The following is a 15,793-nucleotide window of genomic DNA, read 5'->3' on the forward strand; positions in this document are numbered from 1 at the left end:
AACCAAGGGAGGTTAAGACTTGCTTGATTGTTCTTGGGGCAGGGTTTTTAAGTGCAAAAACCCTTGAAGGGTAACTGGTTGGAGTATCAGAGTCTAACTGGCTAGAGCTGGTTTCTGGGTGCCATTTCTGCTGACCATTGTTCTTGATACATCTTGTCAGGCTCAAGTTAAAGGTGCATCCTGTTATGCTTGCTCAGCCGACCCCAGACTCCAGTCTCAGCCAGGCATCTGTTTGTCTTGGGTAGGGTCAGCAGGCATTTTCCCAGGCAGGCATTTTCCCAGGCTACAGTTTCCCATGGTACGGTTTTCCCACCTGGTGATTTTTTATTCCTCCTAGGCCTATCTAGGTCTGTCACCTTGTTTTATGGGGCTTTGCTTTATTGGGCTTCACATATGTCACGTTTCTTACAAATTGAAGGTAAGAGCCTACACCAGCAAGAAAGATTCCAACCCACTTCAATGTGAGGGTCTAAAACTGAACCCCCAGTATGTCTGAGGTAGGCCTGTCACAGACTGAGAGGCTTATAAACAACAGAATTTTATTTCTGACAGGTCTGGAGGCCACAAAGTCCAAGATCAGAGTGCCTGTGTGGTCAGGCAAGGGCCCTCCTCCCAGTCACAGACTTCTCATTCTGCCTTCCAATGTCAGAAGGGGCTGCTGAGTGAGTAGGGTGGTCTCTGTAAGGGCACTAGCTCCACCTATGAGGGCTCTGCCCACATCACCCATTCACCTGCCTGAGCCCTACCTCCCAGCACCATCCACCTGGGGGTCAGGGTTTCGGCACATGAATTGGAGGGCAGGGTGAGGACATAAACACTCAGATTGTAGCGGCAGCCAATAACCACATGCGCCTATTTTCATTTAAATTAAATTAAATGGACTATTCCATTCCTCACTGGCACAGCCTCGTTCCCTATCGGACAGTACAAAACAGAACATTTCATTCACGGAGGAAAGTGCTATGGGGCATGGCTGATCTAAGCTGCCAGAAGCAGGCAGGTGGGTGTGACATTCACAGGAAATTGGGGTTTTTGTTTGATTTTACTTTTAAATACATTGCTTGGGTTGATTACAGGAATATCAATAAGCAAATGGCCTGTGATCATTTGGTGATCAATATTCTTCAACAAACATCTTTAAAAATGCTGTTTTCCTTTTAAGTACAGTAGCTTAAAAGTTACAGGTCTACAAGCCTTGGAAGATAACTATGAAAGCCAACATTATTACCAAAAACTTCTTTGTCCTATTTAAGTGAACACTTAGAAGTTCAACTTTATACTGATAAGATAATATGTACATATGTAACTCAAATTTTGTGGTTTCCAATTTGTTCATATTCTCTATCCTCTTTCCTATTTCTCTAAATAAGGAATAAACAATAACCCTAACTCAGAACACCTGTTTCAACACCACTTTTACTTAGTATTTCTTATCAGGAAACTTGTTGCCTGTGGTTTCTACTATGACTTTAACCAAAGCTCTATGGGGAGCGGGAGTGGGGGGAGTTGCGGAGGGTTAAAATGTTGGATGGGCCAAAAAGTTTGTTTAGGTTTTTTTTGTCCAATGGCTCTCATAGTGCTTAGTTTTCTTTAACTTTATTTGAAATGATTTTGTTAGATTGTATTGTGACAGCTGTTATATCAGTGTGCATTTAAAAAAACGTATCAAAATTGGTAAATTTTTGTGCAGCCATTTTAATACTGAAGATGAAAGAAAATATGCAACATTTTCAGCATATTATACTTTATTATTTCAAGAAAGGTAAAAATGCAACTGAAACACACAAAAATATTTGTGCAGTGTATGAGAAGGTGCTATGACTGACTGATAGAATGTCAAAAGTGGTTTGCAGAGTTTCTTGGTACCATTGGTATTCTAGAGAAATAATTCTTTGTTGTGGGGCTGTCTTCTGCATTGGAAGATGTTCAGCAGCACCCCTGGAGTCTACCTACTAGAAGCCAATAGTGGAAGATAGCCAACATACTAAAAATATCCAAATCAATAATTATTGGTGAAAATGAAAAATGTGTCTTTTATTTCACAATGGATTCTTTGGACAACCCAATGGTTTTGTTCCAAAGCTTGAAGTGAGGAAGAGTGGTCATTACAAGGCTGGAGTGTCTGGAGTGCAAGAGAAGGAGATGGTTAAGATAAATCAGGAGAAATGGGTGCAGTCTGGCCTATGGAGAGTTCTATCTTAACTGAAGGAGCAATGAGAGTAAAAGGGAAGCACATGGAAGCAGGAAAACCGTGATCAAATCTGAGTGTTTGAGAGATGGCTCAGGTTGCTGTGCAGAGAATAAATAAGAAACAGCCTATTTTCGTTTGAATACTGTTTTCTTTAGCCATGCAGAAGCTTTTTAATTTGATGAGGTCCCATTTGTTTATTCTTTTCTTTATGTCCCTTGCTTTAGGGGACATATCAGTGAAGATATTGCTGCATGGAACATCTGAGATTTTTCTGCCAGTGTTTTCCTCTAGGGCTTTCAAATACCATGTGCTCTCACCTTGAACTGGAACATCATCAACAAAAGAAAAAAAGCCAACAAAATATAACCAGAGACATTGAAATTAAGAACAATCTAACAACAGCCAGAGGGGAGCAGAGAGGGGACAGTGGGGAGAAGGGTTTTCAGGAACTACTATAAAGGACACGTGGACAAAACCAAGGGGGAGGGTGGAAGCAAGGGGGGAGGCGGGTTTGGCTGGGGTGAAGGGGAGTGGTGGGGAGAAAATGCAGACAACTGTAATTGAACAATAATAAAGTAATTTTTTAAAAAAGGAACAGCCAATGGGGCCAGAGTAAATGCAGTGTATTTCAATACTCAGCAGTGTGGCACTAGTGCGTAAGGGCAGGCTCTGGGTCACCACGTTTCCCAGATCAGAGATGAGACACCATACTGACAAGCATGGAAGCACTCCCAAGGAAATGAGGCCGAATATTTAAAAGTAAAACAATACTGCAAAACCTGGAGTATGTGGTCATTCCCACAGCAGTAGGCTTATTATGAACACTTACTACAGACACTGAGTATAAATACCCCAAAATGTAATTTGTTTTGGAGGAGAACTGTCTGACAGGCAGGCAAACTTCTACCAAAAGGTTTCAAAACAAAAATGTGTCATCATCTTGCTTCATCACAAAGGAGATTTTTTCCTTAAAATGTTAAAGCCACTCTGTCTTTGTGTTTTATATTCCACTCTTCTCCCTTTTAAGGAAATACTATGGCAACTTCCTTTTATAAAAAGAAACAAATAGTCTTGGCCAGTTACAGACCTGGGATGCTATAGGTGTGGGCAGGCCACAGGCCACATTCACGTAATGTGGCTTGGAGGAGGGCAGGAGTGCTGAATGGTGCCTTAAAAGAAATTAAGCGATATTTCAAATCAGAACAGTATACAGGGAATCTGGAATGCTTTCTTCTATTGGGGGGAAAAAGAAAAAGCAGAGGACTTGGCAACACTGAGGCTTTCTTTCACAAAGCAGCCATCCGCCAGAACCGAAGGCATGCAAGCTGGTCCTTCCAGACCCAGAACTCCTTGCAGTTCACCAAGACCTGCACTGCCCGGTATGATCTTTGTATTTGCATCCACACAGGTTAAGTCGCACCTGTGTCATCAGCTACAAAATACTTTATTCCATTGCCCTCTGCTGGTCAATTTATGCAACTGCACAAAACTACCAAATTATTCCAGCTTTCCAACACCATACATATTCAAATAGAGAGACTGCTTTATTATTATTTTATATCATTACTATTACTATTGCTATTACCATTACTACCGCCATTCTCTTCTCTCTAGCAGATGAAATAGGACATGAAAGCCAAGAAATGCTTTGGGGCACCTGCAACTTAATCTCCACATTCTAAACTAGAAGCAGCCCAAGAATGCAAAATGCCCAACTTTTTTGCAGCTGAACTGGAAATCGAAAGGTCATTGCCAAGTGCACCTCATCGAAGACTCCTATGGAAATACAATAAAACCAACAGGTGGGTAATACCAATCCAAATTAGCAAAAACTGAGAATTAGAATTCTTATGGAAATTCTGTTTCATGCATTTCAAGTACACCTTGGAATCCCACAGAGCACTGTCCCTTTAAGCAGCTAATCAATGTAGAAGAATAAATAGTTTGTCTTCATCTATATATATTTGCTTACAGTGAATGAACTTTAATCTTTTAAGCTGTTTCCTGGGAATCCCTGAGGCCCTCTTGGGAGCACACAAGATCAAAACTATTTTCTAATGACACTAGAATGTTATTTGCCTTTTCCCAGTCTCTCATTCTTTCATGAGTGTACAGTGGAGCTTTCTAAAAGCTACCTGATAAGTGGTACTTCAGCAGATTGAGTGCAAAAGCAGATGGAGAATCCAGCCTTATTTTATTCAGCCGAGCACTAGAGAGATTTGCAAAAACATAAAACTATACCAGTCATCTCACAAACTTTTTCATTTTAAAAAGTGTAGTTATTTCTTATAAAATACTACTTATTGGGGGAGAGGGATATAAGGAGGATAAATGGTAATGGAAAAATACAATAAAAATAAAAGCAACAATAGCTAATTAAAAATATCACTTAATGTATCATGGAATGAGTTGATTATTCTTATTTAAAAATAAGTTAATATTTTAATTTTCTCGGGTTTAGTTTCAAATAAGGTGAATATTGACAGATCTAACAAACATAAAAAGCTCTTTGGGGCCCTCAGAAACTTGGAGAACCCCTGTTTTAAACAGTTTTCCTGTTGTTTACAAGATTAAACAACCTCTCTGAAAACTGATTTTACCTTAAATAAGTCATCTTGCATTACTAATCCAAAGAATGGGTCAAGGGTTCAGAATTCAGCCCTGAAAGTTCCCAGCAGGCTTCAGTGTTGCTGCCTCCTCTCGCCAAATCTTCAGTCTCCACTAGGGGCATCCCCTTCCACCCAACCTGTTCAAAGGCCAGGCTTTACAGTACTTGTGATAATTGCAACCCATTACTTTTTAAAATTTGATGAGCATTTACCACTTGCCCAGCCAGTAGCCTTCAATATCTTGCTAATGAATTAATGAAATGGGCTTAGAAGAGTGTCTGGACTGTGGCAAGCCCTCGTTAAATGTTGGTGACGATGGTGGTGACCACTGCCTTAGATAATCCTCTGTGGGATGGATTACAGATGAGAAAACTGAGGCACAGAAATGTCACCCAGTCAGGTTCACGCAGCCAATAAACTACAGACCTGGGATTCTAACCCAGTTCCAAGTTTTTTTTATTTTAATTTTTTTTAGTTTTTAAAAAAATTTTATTGATTATGCCATTATAATTGTTCTATTTCCCCCTTTATTCCCCTCCACCCTGCACCTCCTCTCCCACCATTCCCCCCCTTTAGTTTATGACCACGTGTCTCAAGTTTTCTAGAGTCTATATTTCCCCTACTATTCTTACCCTCCCCCTATCTATTTTCTACCTACCATCTATGCTACTTATTCTCTGTACCTTGTCACCCCTTCTCCTCCTCCCACTCCCCTGTTGCTAACCCTCCATAAGATCTTCATTTCTATGGTTCCACTCCTGATCTAGCTGTCCTCTTAGTTTGTTTTTGTTTTAGGTGTGGTTGTTAATAACTGTGAGTTTGTTGTCCTTTCACTGTTCATGTTTCTTTAACTTCTTTTTCTTAGATAAGTCCCTTTAACATTTCATATAATAAGGGCTTGGTGATGATGAACTTCTTGAATTTGATCTTATCTGAGAAGCACTTTATCTGTCCTTCCATTCTAAATGAAAGTTTTGCTGGATAGAGCAATCTTGGTTGTAGGTCTTTAGATTTCATGACTTGGAATACCTCTTTCCAGCCCCTTCTTGCCTGTAAGGTCTCTTTTGAGAAATCAGCTGACAGTCTGATGGGAACTCCTTTGTAGGTGACTGTCCCCTTGTCTCTTGCTGCTTCTAGGATTCTCTCCTTCATTTTAATCTTGGCTAATGTAATTATGGTGTGGCTTGGTGTGTTCCTCCTTGGGTCCAACTTCTTTGGGACTCTCTGAGCTTCCTGGACTTCCTGGAAGTCTATTTCCTTTGCCAGATTGGGGAAGTTCTCCTTTACTATTTGTTCAGATAAGTTTTCTACTTGTTGATCTTCCTCTTCCCCTTCTGGTACCCCTATAATTCAGATATTGGAACATTTAAAGATGTCCTGGAGGTTCCTAAGTCTCTCCTCATGTTTTTGAATTCTTGTTTCTTCATTCTCTTCTGTTTGGTCATTTTTTCCTTCCTTCTGGTCTGCTCCCTTGATTTGAGTCCCAGTTTCCTTTCCATCTCTATTGGTTTCCTATGCACTTTTCTTCATTTCAATTAGTTTAGCTTTCATTTGTTCCTCTAACTTGTGACTAAAATCAACCAGTTCTGTGAGCATCCTGACCACCAGTGTTTTGAACTGTGCATCTGAAAGTTTGGCTATTTCTCGGCCACTTAGAATTATGGGCTCTGGGGCTCTGAGTTCTTCTTGAGCCATGTTTTGGTCTGTTCATGCCCTTTATGTATGAGGAGCGGAGCCTTAGGTGTTCACCAGAGCAGGGCCGCCAGGTCGCTGGTTTGTGACACTGTATGTTGGGGTGGAGTCAGAGAGGGGCAATAGCAGTCCTCTCTGCTGCTTCCTGCAGCTGGAGCCTGCGCATTCTGTCTCAATGCTCACTCCTTTGCTGGTTTATCTGAGTGTGAATGTGTGACTGTGGTCAGCCTGCTGCCTTGCTCCCTCACTGGGTCTGCCCATTGCAACCCCATACCTGGGATCTGCCAACCACGACCCACGTGCCTGGGTCAGTCTGGCCAAGTTTTCCTGCACAACCCCACTCCATCAGCTGCTGACTCAGCCCCTCTTAGTGGTCTGGCTGAAGGGGTTGTTGTCGGGCTTCTGTATAGTTCAATTTTCTGTGTTTTAGCTGTGTTTTTTGTTACTAAAATTTTGTTGTCTTTAAACTTGGTTGTGCGAGAAGGCACAATGTTTCCACCTATGCCTCCATCTTGGCAGAAGTTCCCCAGTTCCAAGTTTTAAATCTATGAGGCAAACACTTCCGCTGTTCCTCACTGTACACCAAAATTTCTCACTCTTCTGGGCAGATGAATCAATCGTTTGAGGTTCTCGTTAAATGCAAGTTCTGATTCTGGGGTGAGACAGGGTACTTTGCATTTCTAACAAGCCCCCGAGCAATACCCACACTGCTAGTCCTTGATCCACAGTTTAGTCATTGATCCCCTCATGGGCATTTTAACTATTTCTTTTTTTTTAATATTTTATATATTTATATTTTCGAGAGAGTGGCAGGGAAGGAGAAAGAGTGGGAGAGAAATATCAATGTATGGTTGCCTCTTATGAGTCCCCTGCTGGGAACTGGCCTGCAACCCAGGCATGTGCCCTGACTGGGAATCGAACCGTGATACTCTGGTTCACAGGCCTGCGCTCAATCCACTGAGCTACGCCAGCCAGGGCCTGAACTATTTCTATCTAAGTGTTCATTTTCCTCTACCTGTACTCAAGTATCCTTTTCCTAATTAAAAGTATTTTTATCCACATCCCATTCAAAAATAGTCCTTATCTTTATTGACGTGTATTTTTGCTTTTGAGTTACACCCACCCGCTGAATGACTGGTATCTTCAGCTGTCACTAGGGGGCACTACCTGCTAAGCAATTGTTCGGGCTCAGAGGCAGAGTCTTTATAATTAGAGAGTCCTGCCATTGTATGAATACAGGAACCTATTATTAAAAATGGATGGTTACTGGAAAAATAAAATTGCAGTGGTGACCAGAAGTTTAGTTCTCAAACATAACATAGATGAAATAGCAAGAGACATTTTTAAGCCTGTCAAAATGAAATAAAAAAAAAACACACAAAATGACTTGGCCTTAGTGGAGGCTTTATGGCAAATAAAAACTGTTGATGAAAAACAAGAATAAAATTCAGGACTTGTCTGATTCCGGGAAATAAATCAGATACTAGAGGCAAGCTATTATTGGGTATTCTATAACATTTATCAATTGCACTCGAGGAGAGCCCTGCCTCATCTTCCCTCTAGGTCACCTGCACACACTCCACCCCCCATCAAAGTCTCTTGGGACACCAAGTTTCACACATTACACAATAAAAAATGAAGTAGATTTTTCAAGTGGCTTTCAAGCCACTTGAAACCAGCTCTTGGAGGCTGATCTGGTGGGAGGGGTGGGAGCAGAGCTGAGACCCAAGGTTGGGATTAGGTTGGCACCTTATTGGTTGTGGGACCACCAGAACGTCTAGCCTCTGGGTCCTTCAGTTTCTTTTACAAAACAATGACATTATCATCTCCTCTACCCAAAGTTTTAAAATTTTATGAGGGTAAAAATTATAGACATACTTTGTGAGAATAACTCAAACTTCTCAAATACACCTACTAAGCAATGAGGCATAAAGTGGTTTTAGGAGAAAAGTTTTAGAATTTCCTGAACTTTCAACAAGGATTTGTAATGAAAGACTGAAAAGTGTTAACTTTTGTTTGTTTTAATGCATTCAGCAGAAAGGCTGATTGTCAAACACTGTGCGCACAAGTTGAAATATGCATAGTCTTCCTTCCCTTCCATCCAAACATCTTGCCTTTCAAAGAGAACATTTTGTTATGGGGGAAGGATTTAAAACAATTTTTTTAACTTTTCTCCTCCCAAGAGTTACCATGAAGGGTGAAACCTACAGACAACAAGGGCTGCCTCTCCCGTTTGAAAGAGGAAGGCAAAGTCTGGGCCTTGGGGGTGGCAACGTACTCTGCTTTCTTGGCAAGCCACCCAGCAATCCTATTCACCACCATTCTCTAAAACTCAGCATTCCTTCCCAGGGCTCCTCCAGTCTGGGGATGTTTAAATCACGAGTGGAGATGCCACGCCACCTGCTGGACTTGAGAGGCATAGAACCAGCTTCAGTCTGCACCAAATGGAGTGCATTACATCAGTACACTCAGGATGGGCAAGACAGTGGAAAGATTAAATGCCCCAAACCACCGGTTTGGCTAAATTAAATGGGCAAATTGTATGGTATATGAATTATATATCAGTAAAGATATTTTTTAAAGAATGTGGAAAAGATTATTCTGCAAGGGGATGACGGCAGTGGAATTTTTATTCAACACCTAGATTTTCCTCTAAATGACAGCAGGTGTTGTTTAGTAGATCCCCCAGCAAATGACAGCCTACAAAACAAAACAGCTGGAGCCAAGAAAAGGTTGATCATGTCCAAAGCTTGAGTTTAACTGGGGATCCACCTAGATATTTCAGTCCTTCCCTTGCAGAAAGCCTGTTCTCTCAGGACAATGTGCCCCTACAAAATAGCAACCACTGTCATTATGACAGTGAAATCCATCCCTGGGAGTTCTCTCCAGTGTCTCTGGTTGACCAGGGCCTCTCATTACACTCTGGCAAAACTCATAACTGCCATTGTATTCTGCACCACAACAAAGAACAAATTCTTGCAAAAGGAAAAACAGGTGAAAGGAAACAACAGCACATTATCAATCACAGCTGTGTTTGATAGGACCATGAATGATTTTTTTTTTCAAGAAAGTTGGAAGTTCTTCCTAAGTTGACACAATGCAGCTACCCCTCATATTCTTATCAGCCTCCTGCTTTGCAAAGGGCCTTTACACCCACGTCTAGTCTTTATCCTCCGCACAGTCAAAATGTGAGGTCGCTACAAAGGCAACAACCCAGGCAGGGAAAAGGTGCAAAATGGCGTAAAGGGCAAAAAGCACCACCCTGGTCGCTGAGGCTCCTGAGGCCCAGCTGGAGTCCTGCTCCCAAGGAACCAGTGATGGAGAACAAGCCACTTACACTTTCTGAGTGTCTGTCACACCTGGAAAATAAAGGTTCCACCCAGACAATCTGGACAGTCCTTTTTCAGATCTGACAGCCTCATCTTTCAGGGACAAGGCTCAGCTCTGGCTCCCCAGTCTGTGGCACTGGAAACATACAGGATGGCCACCAAGCCTAGAACGTACACAAACACACAGTACACAGTCACAGACATTAAATAACAGGGCAAAGGAATCCCCTCTTTCCAGACTTGTCAACCACTTTGTGAGGAAGGGCAGTCGATCTCCTTCCATCATTTTTCCTGCAGTGGTCTTAACAGGAGAAAGGAGGAGTTGGAAGAGGACAGGGGACCATCTTGTTAGGAAGGGCCATGGAGCCCCAGCCAGACCTCCTTGGTGCTTACCTTAGCAATGGACTGTCACTTAGCTAGCACCTGCAGCACCAGATGACACTCCACAACACCAGATGCCAAATAACGGAGACATGCCACTTGAGAAGGCGCCACAACAAAAGACAGTCCACCAAAACAGGATAATGGAAGTCCAAAAAAGAGCACAGCCAGAGGACTGGAGAAAGGAAGCCTGCAAGAGCAAGGTCATGGGCACAGAAGGAAACACCAATCGTGCGATACAGCCTTTCATCCACTTCGGGAGTGGGAGTGAGGGCCAACTTAGGTCGTGCCGTGCGGACAGAGCCCAGGTGCTCAGCACACTGATGAACCGCAGCTGGTCAGCGAGGCCCTGCGGATCACTCTGCCCACCCTGGGCTTCACATGCAATGTGTGGAGCCTGACAACCTGGAGGCAGAAGAAGAGGTCAGCTCTGGGAGACCTGAAGTAAACCATGCTAATGTCCCTGATTAGAAGCAGCTGTTTGCCTGGGTGCTGCATACAAGAATACTGAATCCACAGCAGTGGATGGGCCCACAAAAGGCTCCACTGGAGATGAGCAGGCAGGTGCAGGGCAAAGCCCCAGCTCCGATTTTGTTCTCCAAGGAAGCCTTTGCCTGACTCTTCCTTACCAATTCTCAGGTTGCTCCAGGTGCCCCTGGTCCAGGCATCATCAGCCAGGACACTTGTAGTGTTGTCATTGACCTTTCTTGGTTGGCTATCTCCTCGACTAGATTGTAGCTTCTCAAGGAAATAGACTCTCTACCACACTGGACTTTCAGGGGCTGGTGTCATGGATGACAAAGAGGAAGGGGCTCAATGCTTTGTATTCAGTGCCAAAGGGCTTGACATACACTTGCACAGCTGAAATCTAGTCTCACAATCTCAGTGCTTAAGAGTCAGAAACTCACAACATCCTTAGCGGAGCCAGAGAGCAGACTGCTATGGATACCAACTCTGAGGGCGGACCCACAGGTGTCTCCCTCCCAACTGTGTCATCTGCTGGCTGTGTGGCCTTCAGACCCACGGGCAAGTCCTTTCACCTCTCTATGCCTTGATGTCATCATCTCTAGCAGGGGCATTAACAGTACCCTCTCTGTTTGTCCTGAGAATGCTTAGCATGGAAGGTGGCACTTAGAACTCACACAATCTATCATGGCTATTACAGGCATACCCCGTTTCACTGTGCTCCACAGATGTTGCATCCTTTACAAATTGAAAGCCAAGACCCTCCACCAGCAAAAAGGTTATGACTCTGTTTGTGGCAATACTTTATCTTTATTGCAGAGCCTGGAATTGAACCCCATCTACCTCCGAGGCTTGCCTGTATCATTCACCCCTTCCTGGAGCTCAACTATAGGGTAAACTTTGCCCAGCCCTAGTAAGAGGTCACACGCAGCTCTGCTTGGATCAGAAGCCACTTAAAACCTTGGCCACCAATTTGCTTTGTCTGGGGTCTTTTGAAAATTAAGGGGGCTGGGGTCCCTTGTAACTTGAAATTAAAAAAAAAAGTCTACAGCTGAGATTTGCCATTGTTTCGTCCGTGCTTCTGAGTTTCAAGGAGCTACCTGTTGCCATTATCACTATGAGTGGTGTCTCTGTCAAGAGAAGCAGCCTGGGACCCAGCCGAGGTATCTGGGGTGGCAGCCGCCCCATTGCTGGGGCTTTAGTGTGACTGTGGAGGCCCAGGTCTGAGACAGGGACACCAGGTGTCAAAGGCAGCAAATTCTGAGTCCCAGCATTCTGTGCCGCCCTTTCTCCCTGCAGCCCTCATCTGTCCTCCCTTCCTACCTAGTACTGAACTTTTTGGCTTGATCCTTCTAAGCGACAATCTCTCCCTAGTTCCATAATTTTTTTTTAAGATTTTATTTATTTATTTATCTTTAGAGGGGAAGGGAAGGAGAGAGGGAGAGAAACATCAATGTATGGTTGCCTTTCATGCATCCCCTGCTGGGAATTGGCCTGCAGGGAACTGGTCTGCAACCCAGGCATGTGCCCTGACTGGGAATCGAACCGCGATTGTCTGGTTCGCAGGCCCGTGCTCAATCCACTGAGCTACACCAGCCAGGGCTATAATTTTTTTTTCACTCAGTCTCAGAACAGAATACTCCCTCTACTGAAGGGCTGTTCAGCATTCCAAGAGCAAAGAAATGTGCTGTAACCTACACCAGATCCACTGAATCAAACTGCCGTGGTGATTCTGGTGCATGTGTAAGTTTCCAGGATGTGGCGTTTACTGAATTACAGACTGCAGTCAAGATTTCAGCAACAGCTGGTTGAAAATAATTGTCTTGACTGGCTCTGATGAACCCCAGGAACCTACCCCACTTACATGTTATGCCCTCCTCATTTATTATTTATGGGTATATTGGTTTTTTTCTCCATGAGGCTGACACTTTGATATTAGATTTGCTAATGAGCAGCAACCATGTGCCCCTGCTGCCTGTCATTCAGTGCAGTTGATGGATTTTCCGTGCAGCAGAGAAGAGCTTAGCAGTCAACCTCCTTCCGCATTCTGCTCTCAGAATAGGCAAGGGGAAGGTCCAGCAGCATCATTTGACACGGACGACAGTGTATTTACTTCCTACGCAAAATAGTAAAGGCGAAAAGACAAAAAGGCTGACCTCTGGAAGGAGGAAGAATGGAAAAGGTGATGCTGGCAGCCACCTTGGCAGTCTCCAACTCCAGCACCATGAACGTGTCCCTTGCTCACCTCCACTTTGCTGGAGGGTATCTACCCTCTGACTCCAAGGACTGGAGAACCATAGTCCCAGCTCTCTTGGTGGCTGTCTGCCTGGTGGGATTCGTGGGGAACCTGTGCGTGATTGGCATCCTCCTTCACAGTGCATGGAAAGGAAAGCTGTCCCTGATCCACTCCCTGATTCTGAACCTCAGCCTGGCTGACCTCTCTCTCTTGCTGTTTTCTGCACCTCTTCGAGCTACAGCATACTCCAGAGGTGTTTGGGATCTAGGCTGGTTTGTCTGCAAATCCTCTGACTGGTTCATCCACACGTGCATGGCAGCGAAGAGCCTGACCATCGTTGCAGTGGCCAAAGGATGCTTCATGTACGCAAGCGACCCAGCCAAGCAAGTAAGTACCCACAGCCGCACCATCTGGTCAGTGCTGGTGGCCATCTGGGCTATGGCTAGCCTGCTGTCCCTGCCAGAATGCTTCTTTAGCACCACCAGGCTTCATGCAGGTGTGGAAATGTGCCTTGTGGACGTACCCGCCATGGCCAAAGAGTTCATGTCAATGTTCGGGAAGCTGTACCCTCTCCTAGTATTTTGCCTTCCATTACTCTTTGCCAGCTTTTATTTCTGGAGAGCTTATGGACAATGTCAAAAACAAGGAACTAAGACTCAAAATCTTAGAAACCAGATGTGCTCAAAGCAGCTCACAGGGATGTTGGTGAGCATCGCCGTCACCTCTGCTGTGCTGTGGCTCCCTGGGTGGATAGCATGGCTGTGGATGTGGCATCTGAGGGCTGGAGGCCAGGCCCCACCACAAGGTTTCATAGCCCTGTCTCAAGTCCTGATGTTTTCCATCTCTTCAGCAAATCCTCTCATTTTTCTAGTGATGTCGGAGGAGTTCAAGGAAGTCTTGAAAGGTTTATGGAAATGGATGCTAACCAGAAAGCACCTGGCTACCTCAGAGTCTCAGGAACCACCAGCTGGTCACTCAGAGATCCTTCCTGACAACACGCCCTTTCCAGAGTCCCCAGTATCCATACCAGAAAAAGAGAAAAGTGGGAAGGAAAAGATCCCTGTCCTCCCTGATGTAGAGCAGTTTTGGCATGAGAGGGACATGACCCCTTGTGTGCAAGACAATGACCCTGTCCCCTGGGAACACGAAGAACAAGAAACAGGAGATTGTGCTAAATAACTAAGTTTCAGAGAAAAACAAATTGTGATTATGGTATTGTATTGCTGCTTATATGGCTGACGTTATCATGTAAAACAAAATCATTCCCTTTAGGAATTACAAAAATTGCTTCAGATCCTGCATTTTCGAAATGTGCAATTTGGTAAGTAGAACGTCATGTTAGGAGCAGTGATTATGTTTCAGAATTAAAACTAGGCTGCCCAAAGAACTGAGCTGTATGTTTATGCCACAAGGCATTCAAGCCTGGCTAGTCTGTCCTTGTTCACAGTGGCTGTTTCATGGGCTGCTCTTTAGCCCTGTATGTACTGGCTGGAGTGAAGCTTATCTGTCAAAAGCTGAACCCTCTTACCTTTAGCTTCTTCCTGAGCCTGCTAGCCCTGACTTCATCTATTAAATTTTATTTCACATAACCAAAGCTCAAAATCTATGTCCATACAATGAGGTTTTTTCTTTAGATTTTATTTTTAGAGAGGGGGAGGAAAGGAGGAAAAGAAACATCAATGCGTGGTTGACTCTCGTGCGTCCCCTACCGGGAACCCTGGCCGAAACCCAGGCATGTGCCCTGATCGGGAATCGAACCCACACGACCCCCTGGTTCTCAGGCTGGCTTTCAATCCACTGAGCCACACCAGCCAGGGCCAAGGTTTTTCTTTATCATAGTAATGAACATATTTCAATGAGCTATCTTCATTTGCTTAAAATAAGTAAATTTACTTGATGAAAATCTATACAGAATGTCTAGGACTGAAGATGCAGAGTAAGAAACATCACCTTATTCCAGTTCTGGGCTGGTTTCAAATCATAGCTTATTTGGGCCAAGTTTAAGTAAATTCAAACTTTGCCTTATGCCAAAAGTTGCTTCACTGAGCTTTTTAATGCCACCTGAGCTTTCAGTTTCTAAGTCTAAGGATTTGAGCCATGCGTGACATTCTCTATTCTGATATGGAGAGAGAACTTAAAAAACTACCCTTCTGTCTCTTCCCAAACACAGGAGACAGGTGCTCTTCCACAAGCTGAAATGAATCTGTTCCTCCCAATACTCCTTTCTCTCAAGATAAATTATAACCTGTGGCTAAAGATACCAGTATTAATTACCACAGGCAACATCAAATATAATTAATTATAAAGGGGGATACAAATAACCTTTCTTGTTAAGTAGCATTAAATAACCTTAACATTGAACTTGAACTCCACTCAACTTTTAAAAGGCCTCAGAAGTTTTAAGTTATAAAGATGATTAAGAGTAGCAAGAGAAAAAGGGGAGTGGGCAATGCAGAAAGGGAAGCAATAAAATTCAATTCTATGTTTCCAAACACATTACCAGTATAACTTGAATAGGCAATAACTGTTCATTTTACAGTAAGTTAAAGCACCTCCCATAAACATGATTATGATACATTTCTTCCCCTATGACATATAAGGACACTTATCCATGGTTCTCAATTACTCTGCAATGGAACTTCTGAGGTATTTTCACTGAAAGTTCTCTCAGGGGGAAAAATTTGTCTTTAAGGCAAGTGATGAAGAATTAAAATATAATAAAATTGCTATGGATGGAATTTTTAAAAAAATGTTCAGTCTGAATGTTAGGATTTTTATTTTTACAAGTGATCATGGTTTGTTTAACACAAAAGATAGGGCTGTTCTTACTTGATTGATTACAAATTTTATTCTGAGGCTCACATGATCACATAAAGTACAATTTAACCTG

The 15,793-nt window shown here is 43.3% G+C and overlaps 1 protein-coding gene across 1 annotated transcript; it reads left to right on the top strand.

Annotated features, from left to right (window-relative positions):
• Nucleotides 1–12,840: 12,840 nt before the first annotated feature.
• On the top strand, nucleotides 12,841–14,082 carry GPR151 (G protein-coupled receptor 151). The gene has a single exon (XM_037163349.2). The coding sequence runs from the start codon at nucleotides 12,841–12,843 to the stop codon at nucleotides 14,080–14,082; it is 1,242 nt and encodes a 413-aa protein (XP_037019244.2).
• The last annotated feature ends 1,711 nt before the right edge of the window (nucleotides 14,083–15,793 follow it).

This window comes from Artibeus jamaicensis, unplaced genomic scaffold, assembly GCF_021234435.1.
Source record: "Artibeus jamaicensis isolate MK-2021 breed Jamaican fruit bat unplaced genomic scaffold, CSHL_Jam_final contig_456, whole genome shotgun sequence".
Lineage (NCBI taxonomy): Eukaryota > Metazoa > Chordata > Mammalia > Chiroptera > Phyllostomidae > Artibeus > Artibeus jamaicensis.

Bases quoted from the DNA above. Each gene is read 5' to 3' on its own strand.
- GPR151 (XM_037163349.2), top strand. From the start codon at position 12,841: ATGGAAAAGGTGATGCTGGCAGCCACCTTGGCAGTCTCCAACTCCAGC.